The following is a 16,643-nucleotide window of genomic DNA, read 5'->3' on the forward strand; positions in this document are numbered from 1 at the left end:
GGCGCGGCCTTCTGATTGGTTGTTTCTGTCTGTCATTGTCTCGTTATCCCGTCTCCCTAGTAACTGGTCGTCTTCCCGTCGGGCGCCCGGAGATGACGTCAGGCGCGCCGCGGAGCTAACATGGTGTCTGTGACTCTCGGTAAGTGCCGGCTGAACCCGCTCGTGGTGTCGGCGGCAAATTGAGATACGGATCTCGGGCTGGGGTGAGAAGGCAGCTCTTGGTCCTGGGGAGGGGCGAGTAGCCTCGGAACTCGGCGGCGAATCCACACACGTCTCCTTGAATGAGAAGTGGGGTCCAGGGCCTGGGGATGGACGAGAAGCCCCAGAGCTCGGTGGCGGCGAACTGCAGCCGATCCCTGTCCCGCTCCCAGCGGCCTTCCGTCTCCCATAACGCGGGGACTGGAGCACAGAACCCAAGGGGAGTGCCTGCCGACTGGCTGAAGCTGTGCTCCGCTCTAGTCCTAACCCCCCACCCTCCCCACCTTTATTATTCGGGCGTCTTGCCCCTTACTTTCCAGTCTTGTTAAAGGGTCTCGGCCACGAACGTTGTCTTTTTATTCCTTTCCATTGATGCTGCCTGACCTGCCAAGTTCCTCCAGCATTTTGTGTGTGATTTGTTTTGCATTTACAGCATCTGCAGACCTTCTCGTGTTTATTATCTCAAAAGAACCCCTTTTGCTTCCAATCTAATTTGACAGGAAGTGTAGCAGCTGTTTTTTTTTGTAGGCAGCGAGATGTCACAGACCCTCAAGGCAATGACCAGCTCGTCTATTTTTGACATGGCTGGCTGGTTACAACGTTTTCTGGAACAGGACAATCACTTTCAAAAATTTTATACAAGGCATATAAGTATAAAATCATTTAGTCCTTCAAAAGGCTGGGAATTTTTAAACCAAAATTAATACCATTGCACTAAGAAAATTTGAAAGCTCAAAAAAACCCTAAAATTCATTACTATATACTCATTTCAATACTTTAACGTTAATACTCCTTCCATTACTTGCACTTCAAGCCAGAGCTGAGCAGTATTTCCGACATTAATATTTTTAAAGATAGACTCAATTAAATCAATTTAGAGGATCTAGTCAAAAAGTTCACTTTACAATTTAACTCTCACGCCGTTCACACCAACTGCGTGTTATAACAGTGCTTGCGCAGTACTAAGCAGAAGTTATCACTCAAAAACTCCTTTGGTGCAGCCTAGGTGAGGCTGAGCCAAGGCCCCATTCGCCCTCCCGTCCTGATGAAGTATCTTGTCAGCTCTCATTCGTTGTCCATAGTTGCTGCCTGACCTCCTGTGTTTCTTGGTGTGTTTTACTTTGGATTTTCAGTAGAAGCCTGTGGCCAGTTGAGTGGCAGCTTGCTTGGATTATCTGAGATACAGAATTCAGACACAGGCAATGGGAGAAGTATTAGAACATAGAAATTTACTGCCCATTATAGGCCCTTCAGCCCACAATGTTGTGCCGACCATGTAACCTACTCTAGAAACTGCCTAGAATTTCCCTACTGCATACCGCTCTGTTTTTCTAAGCTCCATGTACCTATCTAAGAGGCTCTTACAAGACCCTACTGTATCCGCTTCCACCACTGCCGCTGGCAGTACATTCCATGCACCCACCACCCCCGACACCCCCTCGGTACCTGTTTCCAAGCACCTTAAAACTACCCCCTCGTGTTAACCCTGGGAAAAAGCCTCTGGCTATCCATACAATCAATGCCCCTCATTATATTATACACCATATTAACATTAAAGTATTGAAGCAAGTGTGTGGTAATGAATGTCTTTTCAGGCAAATTCAACTTTTGATTAATTTGCAATCACAGATGGATTGGAAGGGCTGAATGAACTTGCATAGCTCGTGAATGTTCCGGAGAAGGTTGAGACTGGCCATGCTGATCATTGGCTTTCTGAGGGCTTGTGACAGCTGCCACACCTCGTGTCACATAGCCTGAAAGTAAAGGGGGTTCTTTAGTGATAATACACAGGAGAAAGTCTGCAGGTGCTGGAGATCCAGAGCAGCTCACACACAATGCTGGAGGAACTCAGCAGGTCAGACAGTCTATGGACAGAGTAACACATACACAATGCTGGAGGAACTCAGCTGGTCAGACAGTGTCTATGGACAGAGTAACACACACAAAATGCTGGAGGAACTCAGCAGGTCAGACAGTGTCTATGGTCAGAGTAACACACACAAAATGCTGGAGGAACTCAGCAGGTCAGACAGTGTCTATGGTCAGAGTAACCCACACAAAATGCTGGAGGAACTCAGCAGGTCAGACAGTGTCTATGAAAAGGCAACGTTTCAGGCTGGACCCATCTTCATGATTGGAAAGGAAGGGGAAAGATGCCAGAATAAAAAGGTGGAGAGAGAAGGATGAGAGCTAGAAGGTAATAGGTGAAGCCAGGTTGGTGGAAAGGTGAAGGGGGGAGTGCACAAGAAGAGGAAGGGAAGGAGGAGGGGCACCAGGGGGAGGTGATAGGTAGGTGAGAAAAGGTCGGAGGCCGAAGTGGGGAATAGATGAAGAGGGGCAACTGATATTCATGCCATGAGGTTGGGGGCTACCCAGTTGGAACATGAGGTATTGTTCCACCACCCTCAGAGTGGCCTCATGCCATAGGGTGTGGTCCCAGCTCTTGAAAAGAATGTGAAAGAACTGAACTGGTTTCAGCCAATTGTTTATAACCTTTACTGCCGTTAAAACAATTCACACCCTATAGTGATGTCATTTTGTTTTTAAGCTTGTAATTTGAAGCTCAAAGCTGCAGTTACTTATGCATTATACACAGGAGAGAAGCTGCTTTCATGTATTGAAAGGTATTCATAACTGCTTTGGATACAAAATAATTTTACTTTGAAATTAGTGAACCAGCAACCCAGAGGCTTTGGATATGATCCAGAGATTTAAGTGCAAATTCCACCATACCAACTGCTCTATTCAAATCCACTTAATTAAATCATTCTGGAATTTAAAAAACCTATTCTCCTGTTTTCTCCCTGTATCCCTTCATGCTCTGACTAATCAGAATTTCTGCCTTAAACATACCTAATGACTTGGCCTCCAGAGCCATCTGTGGCACCAGATTCCCCACAACAGGGTAATGGGGAGAAGTCAGGAGGATGGAGTTTGAGAGGGATAACAAATAGGCTCTGATGGAAAGGTGGAGTAGTCTCAATGGGCTGAATGGCCTTGACCTGCTGAAGGATCTCAGCCTGAAACATTTCCATGGACACTGCCTGGCCTGCTGAGTTCCTCCAGCATTTTGTGTGTTGTCACCATCTTAAAAGTTTCTTCTCCCCCCACCCAGGCAGTTGATTTGATCAACCATTCTCGTTAGCCCCTAGCCCCCTCTATTCATCTTTGAAATTCCTCTCCAGTTCTGTTTACAAGCGACGTCTGAGGCTATGTCCTCTGGTCCTAGACTCCCCCACTACAGGAAACATCCTCTCCACATCCACTCTATCTGTGTCCTCTGGTCCGAGACTCCCCCACTATAGGAAACATCCTCTCCACATCCACTCTGTCTGTGTCCTCTGGTCCTAGACTCCCCCACTATAGGAAACATCCTCTCCACATCCACTCTATCTGTGTCCTCTGGTCCGAGACTCCCCCACTATAGGAAACATCCTCTCCACATCCACTCTGTCTGTGTCCTCTGGTCCTAGACTCCCCCACTACAGGAAACATCCTCTCCAAATCCACTCTATCTGTGTCCTCTGGTCCTAGACTCCCCCACTACAGGAAACATCCTCTCCACATCCACTCTATCTGTGTCCTCTGGTCCTAGACTCCCCCACTACAGGAAACATCCTTTCCACATCCACTCTTATCTGTTCCCTCTGGTCCTAGACTCCCCCACTACAGGAAACATCCTCTCCACATCCACTCTATCTGTGTCCTCTGGTCCTAGACTCTCCCACTATAGGAAACATCCTCTCCACATCCACTCTATCTGTGTCCTCTGGTCCTAGACTCCCCCACTATAGGAAACATCCTCTCCGCATCCACTCTATCTGTGTCCTCTGGTCCTAGACTCCCCCACTATAGGAAACATCCTCTCCACATCCACTCTTATCTGTTCCCTCTGGTCCTAGACTCCCCCACTACAGGAAACATCCTCTCCACATGTACTCTTATCTGTGTCCTCTGGTCCTGGACTCACCCACTATAGGAAACATCCTCTCCACATTCACTCTCTCAAAACCATTCATCATTCTTGGTGAATTAACAAGCCATTTTTAGTTTTGTTTTATTGTTGACACCAAATAACCATTAAATTCATTATGGAGCTTGTCTTTGTGATAAGAGCATATTATCATGACTTATCCGCCCTCTGTTACTCAGGTCTTTGCTCTGTATTTTGGTACCTAGTTGGACCTTTTAAGAATCCATGTGGATTATGGGTGTGCTCTAGATTCACACTCCAGAGATCAAAAGCTTTCCCAACGTGACTTTTACGTGGTGTTTGTTGATTTGAGGTGCTGTTTTTATTGGTTTTATGGGGCAGCACAGTACTGTAGTGGTTAGCACAATGCTTTACCGTAGAGGCAACCCCACTTCAATTCCCCGCCACTGCCTGTAAGGAGTTTGTTCGTTCTCCCCACGACCACGTGGGTTTTCTCCAGATGTTCCAATTTCCTCCCACCGTCCAAAGACGTACCGGGTGGTAGGTTAATTGGTCATTGTGAATTGTCCTGTGATTAGGCCAGGGTTGAATCGGTGAATTGCTGGGCGGTGCAGTTCGAAAGGCTGGAAAAGCCTTTTCCATGGTGTATCTCAAAATAAAGCAGTCACTGGATAGTGAAGAGTAAATTTCATGGCTGACTGCAGCTGACTCAATAGTTGTAAAAAAACAAATTCCTTTAGATTCTGGCACTAACTTCAAATAAGTTATAACTGAAAGGTGGAAAGTTTAATCAGAACACGAGGGGAAACCTCTTCACTGAGAGGGTAGTGAGAGCGTGAATGAGTTGCCAGTGCAATATCCTGGACTCTCCCACCACAGGAAACATCCATTCTATCAAGGCCTTTCACCGTTCGATAGTTTTAGTGAGATTCCCACCCCCCTTCTGAATTCCAGTGAGTAGGGGCCCAGAGCCATTAAACGTTCCTCATATGGGAAGCCTTTCAATCCCAAAATCATTTTTGTGATCCTCTGCGGGACCATCTCCAACGTCAGCAAATCCTTTCTCAGATAAGGGGCCCCAAAACTACTCACAATACTCCCAAGTGAAAATGGGGGACACCTCCATCTCCCTGATTAGGGGGAGAGAGTGGTTTGTCGAATGCCGGGTGAGATGCGAAGTCTCTGGGGTAACTGCAAGTCTGTGTTTTTGCTATCGCCCAGCTCACGCCTGTGCTCGGTGGTGGAGCTGATGCTTGCTTTTGTTTCTGGTGGGGGGGAGGAGGGATCGTATATTGTATACGTTTGTCTGACACTAAATTGGACCTTTGAATCTTTGAGGCCTCACTAATGCTTTATAAAGTATCGACATTATATCCTAATTATGCAGGCTTCTCTTAAGAGCATCCAGTGCTGTTCATTGTAACTGCTCTGTTTGTAAGCAAATTGAACATTCTTGACTCTCAATGAATAGACCAAGAACAATAAATCCGTGGTGGATTTGTTGCTGAGTCTCTATCACTTTTGGTCAGCCTGTCATAAGGAGATCCTTTGTTTATGTCAATCCGAAATACTGTTTTCAGTTTAGAGGCCATTATCAGATTGTACTTCAGCTGTCTCTGATTAAGATCCGGTTTATAATGACACTAGTGAATCTCAGTGATTGTTGGTGGCCATTTAAAAAGAAAAGGAAAACAATTAAATACTTTATTGATCACCATTCTCTGGTAAGTGATCAGCACAAGTACTAGCCTGTAACTTCCCTGTCGTAGTTCAGCTTTTGAACTGCCTGTACGACCTGGCACTTTTGCAGTGTAAACCAGTGTTGGAGGAGCAGGAAAGTTGCGGCATGACGCGTCTGGACTGGAGAGCAGGGAACGAGCCGATGTATGCCATTGCTTGAGCAGACTTGGAGGCAATTTGATGTGGCAGAGCCCAGGTCTGTGAGTGAGGAAAGACCCGAGGTTTGATCGATTTAAGTGCTGAGCTGAATTGGAAAGGTCGAGTACGGGCCAGATCGAGGTGGTAGGGCTCGGGTCTGAGAGTAGGGAACAACCCAGTCAGGGTGTCAGGGCTGGTGGCTAGGGATGGGCTAGTTCAGCTGAGCTTTGCTTGTCTCCGCTGAACTGAGGCTGAGACCTGCATCTAACAGGCTCCTGGATCGCCGCAGCCATCCCTGGCTCTGCAAACTTCAGTTCTGAATGCTATTAGCTTATGTTTATTGTCAGCACAATTAGTTTTTTTCTTTCTGCATATTGGGTTTTTGACAGTCTTATTTTGTTCTAGGGGATTTCCTTGTTTTGTGGCTGCCCGTTAGGAGATGAATCTCAAGGTTGCGTAAAGAAATGTACTGTGGCTTTGCTGGGGAATAGATGGTCTTATTTGTCAAGTAGTTTAATTGATTGGAGCAGGATCAGACGGTCCAGCTCTCAAGCCTGCCTGCCGTTCAGTGGATGACTTATGAACTGCTCGTATTTATCTTTCTTTGACCCATTTCCCTCGATGCCTTTGGCATCCCTCTTGCTGTGGCGGGAGTGAGAGAGAGAGAGAGATCAGAATCAGATTTAATATCACTGGCACATTGAGGTGTTGGGATAGGTAGTTTCTGATGGACTTTAGATCATGGTCTCGTTGGAGGCTTTGCTATCGCTTGCATGGTGTGTGGTGGGGAGGCTGATGTTTTTGTTGGAGCAAGAGGGCTGGCGTGGAGGGAGAGTTGATGCTTGTGCGTTGGAAGGAGAGTGCTGACATTTTCCTGTCATTCATCCTTTGGGGTTTTCTTCTGTCTCATGGATGTCTATGAAGAGAAAGCATTTCAGGTTGGAAATTGTGTACATTCTCTGATATTAAATGGAGCCATTGAACCATTGGTCTAGGGTTTAATATTGACTTCACTTGTTTGTGGATGATTATTCCAAATTTCTACCATCTCCTGTGCATAGTTGTTCTGGCTTCACTTCTGTGCTACTAATCTTACATTAATCCACGGATGTGTGGTAATACGTTATTCATATCACAAACCAATCTGTGCCCTGCCTGCAAGCAGTTTTATTTAGTAATCCACGTTCTCTGTTACTCATGTGGTGCTATTTTCATCCTAGCACTTGTCTCTGGGGCTCTGTGCCCAACTGACCTTCAGTGAGTGAACGTCTGAGCTGCAGGTCACAGTAGAATTCCAACAATGGTAGAAATTAAAAGACGGGATTTCAAACAGCACATGAAAAGCCAAGGATTCGATCTTAGCACAGCAGATTGTGCAGACGCTGGAAATCCAGAGCAACATACACGGAACACTGGAGGAACTCAGTAGGTCAGGCAGAATGCATGGAGATGAGCAAACAGTCAAGCTTCTGGGTCAAGACCAAAGAAGCATTAGATCAGGGGTTCCCAACCTGGGGTCCATGGACCCTTCAGTTAACGGTAAGGTTCTATGGCATAATAAAGGCTGTGAACTCCTGGATTAGATCCAATGTTAAGTACTAACTTACTCAGAATCGGGTTTAATATCACCAGCATATATCATGAAATTTGTTGTTATGTGGCAGCAGTACAATGCAATATATAATAATTGAGAAAGAAAAAAATTGTGAATAACGGAACATAAAATAGGAAATAAAAGACGTATTGAAGTGGTGTTCATGGGTTCAATGTCTATTCAGAAATCAGATGGCAGAGGGGAAGAAGCTGTTCCTGAAAGGTTGAGTGTGTGCCTTCAAGCATCTGTACCTCCTTTCTGATGGTAGCAATGAGAACAAGGCATGTCCTGGGAGATGGAAGTCCTTAATGATGGACACTGCTTTTTTTGAGGCACCATTCCTTGAAGATGTCTTGGATATTACGGAGGCCAGTACCCATGATGAAGCTAACTGTGTTTACAACTCTCTGCAGTTTACTTTGATCCTGTGTAGTTCATCCCCCCCACCCCCATACTAGAAGGTGATGCAACTAGTTAGAATGCTCTCCATGCTACATGTGTAGAAATTTGTGAGTGATTTTGGTGACACCTCAAACTCCTAATGAAATATAGCCACTGTCTTGCTTTCTCTATAGCTGCATCGATATGTTGTGTCCAGGTTAGGTCCTCAGAGATGTTGATTCCCAGGAACTTCACTCTCTCATTCTGATTCCTCTGAGGACTGGTGTGTGTTCCCTCGTCTTACCCTTTCTGAAGTCCACAATCAGTTCTTTGGCCGTACTGATATTGAGTGCATCGTTGTTGCTGCAACACCACTCAACCAGCTGGTATATGTCGCTCCTGTACTCCTCCTTGTCACCATCTGAGATTCTGTGCCAACAATGGTCATCAATGATCACATCTAAGATCAGCATTTGGAGCTAGGGATAAATTTTATGCCCTCTTGAACTAGCTACAATTGCAAGAAAAAGTTCGTGAATCCTTTCTAATTACCTGGTTTTCTGCATTAATTACTCATAAATTGCCTGATCTTAATCTAAGTCACAATAATAGACAAACACAATCTGCCTAAACTAATAATACACAAATATTGTACTTTTCATGTATTTATTGAACACATTGTTTAATCATTCACAGTCTAGTCTGGAAGAAGTATGTGAACCCTTGTAATTAATAACTGGTAGAACTTCCTTTGGCAGCAGTAATCTCCACCAAACGGTGCCTATAGCTGCTGATCAGACTTGCACATTGGCGAGGAAAAATTTTAGAGCATTCCTCCCCATGAACTGTTTCAGTGCATCATTATTTCTGGGATACCTTGCATAAACAGCCCTCTTCAGGTCATGCCACAGCATCTCAATTGGCTTAAGGTCTGGACACTGACTTGGCCATTCCAAAACACAAATTTCCTTCTTTTTAAACCATTCTGTTGCTGATTTACTCTTGTGTTTCAAATCATCGTTTTGTTGCATCATCCAACTTCTGTTTAGCTTTAGCCGATGGACTGCTACCCTGACATTCTGCTGTGAAATATCTTGATAGAATTTTGAATTCATTGTCCCCTCAATGATTGCAAGCTGTCCAGGCCCTGAGGCAGCAAAGCAGCTCCAAACCATGATTCTCCTTTCACCATGCTTCACAGTTGGGATGAGGTTTTGCTGTTGATGTGTCATGCCCCTTTCCCTTACGGTGCACATAAAGGGACCTTTCTTGAGAAGAGAGCAGGCTCTGCCAGTAACCTGACTTTTTTATAGGACAGGGCACCTCTACAACCCCCACCTTCAGTCTCATCTCATTGATGGGAACACCAGACTCCAAATAGCTTTTGTAGGAGGCGTTACCCCAGAGGTTTGCGTACTTTTTTTGAACCATGATTGTTTAAATGGTATACTCAGTATTGACGAGAAGAAGCACAATTATTTGTGTGTCATTATTTTAGGCAGATTGCATTTGCCTATTTTTGTGGCTTAGATGTAATGCAGAAAACCAGATTATTGCAAAGGGTTCACAAACTTGCAACTGTATGTCACATTGTCTTAACTGATTGAATTTAACTTTCTGATTCCCATACCTTTCATTCCCCAAGAGTTCTCTTTTCACCCCGAATGCATTTAATCTGTTGGGTTCCCCTGCCTTCAGCAGTAAAGAATTTCAAAGATTCATCATCATCTGAGAGAGTTCTCCTTTCTTGTCTTGGTCTTAAGTGAGTGATGTGTTATGCTAAGAGTACCCCCTCCCATTCTAAATGATGGATACAGCCAGGTCCATCTTGCACACAGCCCTCCCATTAATTACCACCACCTATAGGAGGTGCTGCATTAGAAAGGCAGCATCTGTTATCAAGGATCCTACTGCCTCTCTCATGCCCACTTCTTATGGCTGGGAGCGTACGTCTGAAGTCCCACACAACCAGGAAAACTACTTTCCTACAACCATCAAATTCTATTTTTATTTTATCTTATTTATTGAGATACAGCATGGAATAGGCCCTTCGAGCTACACTGCCCAGCAATCCCCCAGGGGACAGAGAGGTGTAGAGGTTAGCACAACACTTCACAGAACAGCTGGCCCAGGTTCAGTTCCTGACGCTGCCTGTAAGGAGTTTGTACGCTCTCCCTGTGACCATGTGGGTCTCCTCCCACAGCCCAAAGACCTACCGGCCGGTGGGTTAGTTGGTCATTGTAAATTGGTGCATGATTAGGCTAGGATTAAATCGGGGGAGCTCAAAGGGCCGGAAGAGCCTATTCTACGTTGTAACTCAATAAGTAAGTACGTAAATAAATAAACCAATAATAAAGGAGTGTGGTCACGGGGCGAATGTACAAACTTCTTACAGGCCACACTAGGAATTGAACCCAGATCGCCAGTACTGTAAAGCGTTGAACTAACCACTACACTGCCATGCTGGCCAATTCGTGAACCCACACAGCCCTAACCGTACGGAACACTGGCCCACCTCTTGAACTACCATGTCTCTGATTGTGTCTTTTTTTGCTTTGTTTTGGCAGGTTTTGTTTTCTCAGTTCACTGTTTTGATTGCTTTCTGTCTGTCGTTTGCACTTGTGAGCCTTTGGTGCTGCAGCAAGTTTTCATTTTACCCAGAGTCAGCACAGAAACAGGCCATTTGGCCCATCTAGTTCATGCCAGAACCATTTAAACAGTCTACTTCCAGTAACTTGCACCAAGACCATAGCCCTCCATACCCCTGCCATCCATGTACCTATACAGACTTCTCTTAAATGTTGAAATTGAGCTCGCATGCACCACTTGCACTGGCAGCTCATTCCATACTCTCACCACCCTTTGAGTAAAGAAGATTCCCTCCACGTTCCCCTTAAATTTCACCACTCACCCTTAACTCATGACCTCTGGTTGTAATTGCACCAAACCTCTGTGGAAAAAGCCTGCTTGCATTTACTCTATCTATCCCCCTCATAATTGTCTCTACCTCTATCACATTTCCTCTCAATCTTCTACTTTCCAAGGAATAGCATCCTAACCTATTTAATCTTTCCATGTAACACGAGTCCTCCTAACCCGGCAACATCCTTGTAAATTTTCTCTGTACTCTTCAACCTTTCTGTAATTCTCTAAGTTGCAATAAATGCGCAGTGCAAAAAGAGAGCCAGCAGTGAGGGAGTTTTCACGGGTTCATGTTCTGTTCAGAAATCTAACAGTGGAGGGGAAGAAGCTGATCCTGAAATGTTAATTGTGTGCCTTCCTCTGGTAGCTTGTTCCACATATGTTAGTTCTAAACATGGAGATAATATTTACTTCTCAGGTTCTTATTAAATCTTTTGGCTCTCACCTGAATCCTATGCCCTCTAGCACTTGATTCCTGACTCAGGGAAGAAAAATGATTGCATTCAACCTCTCCATGTCCCTCATGATTTTGTACACCTTTATAAGATCACCCCGCAGTCCGCTACACTCCAAGGCAAGGGAAAAGAGTATTAAGATTTCTGGATTAACCTGCACAGTTCATTCCAGCCACCAGCAGTGCAGCTTAGCCACAGTGTACACCATTTGCAGATGTGGTGCTGTTATTCAACTGCGCTGCTCTGACACTAGCTTCCAAACCCATGACCTCTACCGCCAGGAAGGACTTGGACAGCAGCTGCATAGGGGCACTGTGCTCTCTCCTCACTGCTGGCAGCAGGAAGCCCCACACCAGCAGGTTAAGAACAATCATTATCCATCAGCCAACAGGCTCTTAAACCAGAGAGGATAACTTCACTCACACTAACATTAAAATGATTCCACAACCTATAGACTCACTTTCAAGGACTCTACAATTCATGTTCTCAATATTTATTGCTTATTATTTATTAGTATTATTTTGTTTCTTCTTGCACAGTTTGTTGTCTTTTGCATGTCAGTTGTTTGTCCCTCGTTGTTGTTTAACATTATTGTGTTTCTTTGTGTTTACTGTGAATCCCCACAGGAAATTGAATCTCATTGTTGTATACGGTGATGTATTTGTACTTTGGTAATAAATGCACTGAATTTTTAAATATTCAGTTCCTCTCCATGTCAGGGAACATCCTGAGTTGGAAATGTTTCAAGGTTCCTTCACTGTTGTTCATTCCGTGCCACGTTGTTTGATGTGGGCGATCGTGGTCTTTCCATGACCATGATTGTTCTTGGCAAATTTTTCTACAGAGATGATTTGCTATTGCCACCTTCTGGTTAGTGTCTTTACAAGACTGGTGACCTCGGCCATTATCAATACTCTTCAGAGATTTTCTGCCTGGTATCAGTGGTCACATAACCAGGACTTGTGATATCCAGCACATGCTCCCGTGGCTTCACATGGCTGATCGAGGGGGGTGGGAGGAGGGGGTGTAGGTATAGGGGGTAAGCAGGTGTTGTACCTTGCCCAAGGGTGACCTGCAGGCTAGTGGGGGAAAAGAGCACTTTACACCTCCTTTGGTAGAGACATATCTCAACCCCACCACCCTTTTCACTGGGTCTCGATTCTGACACTCCCTGCCTAATGACACTGTGGGGGAGGGATTGAGAGTACGTTCATCAGAAGGAGTGCCATGGTTGTCAATAAAGCTGTCCACCATCGCCTCCTTGAAGGCATTTAAGGATGTCTCGTCAGTGACTCTTAAGGTCCCAGAAAATGAATACAAATATAATGGTGAAGAACACACGCAAATTGCTGGAGGATCTCAGCAGGTCAGGTACCATCTGTGGAGAGGACTAAGCAGCCGATGTTTCAGACTCAAGCCCCTTCATTGGGACCCGATGAAGAGTCTTGGTCCAAATTGTCAACTGTTATTCCCCTCCGTAGATGCTGTCTGACCTGCTGAGTTCCCCCATCACCCTGTGTGTTGCTCAAGGTTTTCAGCATCTGCGGAATCTCTTGTGTTTGCACAAAGAATGGTGCCCTCGATAGACTGGGGTGCCCCTTCCCATTTTACCCCAGGCAGATAGTCTGTTTACAGTTTAAATTTAGTTATTTCTTTCTATTCAGCCAAAAAATTTCACCCTAAAGGAGCTCAGACATTCAAAGTACTTTTATTATCAAAGTACGTAGGCTGTATACAACCCTGAGGTTCATCTTGCCCACAGGCAGCCAGGAAATAAGGAAAACAGTGGAACTAATTCAACGAAAAACATCAATCCCCCCCCATCACGCGCAGAAAAAAACAAATCATGCAAACGACAACCAAAAAAAGCGAAAGACAGAATATAAAACACAGAATTGAAAGAGTCTAGACATTTTCAGTTTAGTTCATTGTTCATTAACTGCAGACTGCTCCGATTCAAAATCGCCCAAAATAGCAATAAATAAAAAGGAGCAACCAGAAACACATCATAACATGAACTATAGAGAAGCAAAGATCTGCAGATGCTGGAAATCCAAGCAACACACATAAGATGCTGGAGGAACTCAGCAGGCCAGGCAGCACCTATGGAAAAGAGTACTGTTGACATTTTGGGCCGGGACCCTTCAGCAGGACAGTCGACTGTACTCTTTTCCATAGACGCGGCCTGGCCTGCTGAGTTCCTCCAGCATTTTGTGTGTGTTACTCTGTCCATAGACACTGTCTGACCTGCTGAGTTCCTCCAGCATTTAGTGTGTTACTCTGACCATAGACACTGTCTGACCTGCTGAGTTCCTCCAGCATTTTGTGTGTGTTACTCTGTCCATAGACACTGTCTGACCTGCTGAGTTCCTCCAGCATTTTGTGTGTGTTACTCTGTCCATAGACACTGTCTGACCTGCTGAGTTCCTCCCCCATTTTGTGTGTGTTACTCTATCCATAGACACTGTCTGACCTGCTGAGTTCCTCCAGCATTTTGTGTGTGTTACTCTGTCCATAGACACTGTCTGACCTGCTGAGTTCCTCCAGCATTTTGTGTGTGTTACTCTGTCCATAGACACTGTCTGACCTGCTGAGTTCATCCAGCATTTTGTGTGTGTTACTCTGTCCATAGACACTGTCTGACCTGCTGAGTTCCTCCAGCATTTTGTGTGTGTTACTCTGTCCATAGACACTGTCTGACCTGCTGAGTTCCTCCAGCATTTTGTGTGTGTTACTCTGTCCATAGACGCTGTCTGACCTGCTGAGTTCCTCCAGCATTTTGTGTGTGTTACTCTGACCATAGACACTGTCTGACCTGCTGAGTTCCTCCAGCATTTTGTGTGTGTTGCATGAACTACAGAGTCCAATCTTGGTCAATATTTCCAGTCTGAAGTACTTCTCTGTGGTTTTGTTTAAGATGGGTGCCCTACCTGTAAGTTGACAAACTTCAAAAATGAAAACCTTTTTTCTTTTCTGCAGCCACGTCAGAGTGGATTCAGTTTTTCAAAGATGCCGGGATTCCAGCAGGACCAGCTGTCAACTATGCTGTCAGCTTTGTGGATAATAGGTAGGCCTGTTATTCTGCAAGTTTCTAGCCTTCACTAGTTTGAAAGTAACTTCCCTGTATAGTGAAGAATTTCTCTTATGTACTGTAAACCTAGAATGGTCAAACCTGGTGCTTCTATCCATGATGTGAACATTTCAGATTCAGATTTTTTTTATCACATGTACTTGAAAGATACAGTCGGCCCTCCTTATCCGTGGATTCAACCAACGGCGGATCGGGAAAACCCGGAAGTTCTCTCTCCAGCACTCGTTGCTTGAGCATGTACAGACTACTTTTTCTTGTCATTATTCCCTAAACAATACAGTATAACAACTATTTACATAGCATTTACATTGTATTAGGTATTATAAGTGTAACACTTACCCAAAAGGCTGGTATATGTCTAGGGGAAAAGGAGATCCAGCCACTCACCAACCCTGCCTCCCGTACACGCAGGTGCTGTGAGAATCACGTTTATGCCTTGCGCCCGCCCACAGTATCAAACCCACAACAAATACCGGTATGAAATACACTTTAAAGAGTTTACTAAAATTAAAAGAGTATTGGGCAATACAATACATATATATATATACAAGAAAAAAACAAAAGGCGCCAACTTATCAAAGTTCAGTCAGTTTAGTGCACTCGTTGGAGCTCAACCAGCGAACCATTCGACCCTTCGCCGCTTGCCTCCGACTTCCACGTCTTCCACCTCGGACTCCCCGGTGGTCTTCCGAGCGCACGTCCACCTTCCTCGGCGTCTCCCTCCCGACTCCCTTCATCCCCAAGCCCGTGCAACCCCTCCCCCAAGTTCCCAGCCTCACAAAACACAACATTCCCCATTGATTAACAAATGAATGCAATTACCATATCAGCCATTCTAAAGCGAAACAACGGCAAGAGAAACATTTAACAGACAAAGAAACATTCCTACTCGTAACAAACCAAAGGAGCCCTTTTTAGCAACATACACAGGACATTGTACATTCTCTCCCCACCAGCAAATGTCATGCCCTCATGGCATTACTAGAGTTCCCCAAAGCTTCTTGCAACACACAAAACCCAACCCAGGTGCAGAAAGCAGTGACATAACTACCCAGAGTAGTAGAAATCACACTCGGTTCTCCTGGTACCACATATGTCAACCGCTCCGGGGGGCGCCTAATCCTCTGAGATCTCCATACCCCTTCTGCCCCACTGGGCTTCCTCTTCACCTGCGAACCCACTGTCTCGGACACCCCAGGTCTACCTGACAGACCCTCACCCCCTTCCTCACAGGGGTCCTCCCTCACCTGAGATCTCTCGGGCTCCACCCTCTCTCCCACCAATGTTGGCTGCCTCTCCATCTGACCCTCAAGACCTTCCCTCCTCTCACCCAATTCAGTATGGGAAGGGCCAGAAGCCTCTTCTCCTGGTACTGGAGCACCAGGAATGGGAACAGGGGCCACTCATCTGAGTCGTCCTCTTCCGAATCAGTAGCCATTTCCGGGCGAGGGACCCATCCCCGCTCTTCAGCAGCGGGCTCTTCCCTTTCTCTGCGCCCTCGCAGAGTCCTTGTACTGGGCGTAACCTCCCACTCTGGCTCTGTATCCACCTGCACCGCTTGACCCAGCGGCAGCAGGTGATTCCGATGGAGTACCTTGATAGGCCCTTTCCCATCCTCAGGTTTCACCCAGTAAACTGGCAGGTTCGGCATCTGGCTCTCTATTACATAGGGGCTGGCCGCCCATCGATCTGCCAACTTGTGCTTACCAGGGAGTCCCAAATTCTGTAAAAGGACCCGGTCGCTCGGCAATAATTGAACAAACTTCACCTTTCGATCATACCGCATCTTATTCCTCTGATTTTGTTTGGTAGCCGCCGCCTCGGCCAACTCGTACGCCCGCTGTAACTCCCTCTTCATGTCAGACACATACTTTAGATGGGACTTCCCGGGTAATTCACCCACTTCACCCCCAAAACACAAGTCAATGGGCAACCTCGCTTCCCGCCCGAACATCAGATAATAGGGCGAATATCCTGTAGCATCATTGCGAGTACAATTGTAACGGTGAACCAATTGTCCAATATGACGACTCCACCTGCTTTTCTGCCCAATCTCCAGCGTCCCGAGCATATCCAACAGGGTCCGGTTGAACCTGTCTGGCTGCAGATCTCCCTGTGGGTGATAAGGGGTAGTCCTGGATTTCTCAACCCCAAGCGTAGTCAGTAATTCATGGATAAGGCGGCTCTCAA

General features: G+C 45.7%; 1 protein-coding gene across 4 annotated transcripts in view; it reads left to right on the forward strand.

Annotated features, from left to right (window-relative positions):
- Window positions 1-2: 2 nt before the first annotated feature.
- c12h19orf47 (chromosome 12 C19orf47 homolog) overlaps window positions 3-16,643 on the forward strand; it is a 90,619-nt gene continuing 73,978 nt past the window's right edge. For all 4 annotated transcript variants that reach the window (XM_073063843.1, XM_073063844.1, XM_073063845.1 and 1 more), the window contains exons 1-2: window positions 3-139; window positions 14,342-14,429. In XM_073063843.1, the coding sequence (XP_072919944.1) occupies window positions 121-139; window positions 14,342-14,429 (107 nt within the window). In that variant the 5' untranslated portion in view covers window positions 3-120. The remainder of the gene's footprint in view (window positions 140-14,341; window positions 14,430-16,643) is intronic.

The sequence above is a fragment of the Hemitrygon akajei genome, chromosome 12 (genome assembly GCF_048418815.1).
Source record: "Hemitrygon akajei chromosome 12, sHemAka1.3, whole genome shotgun sequence".
Taxonomy (NCBI): Eukaryota; Metazoa; Chordata; class Chondrichthyes; order Myliobatiformes; family Dasyatidae; genus Hemitrygon; species Hemitrygon akajei.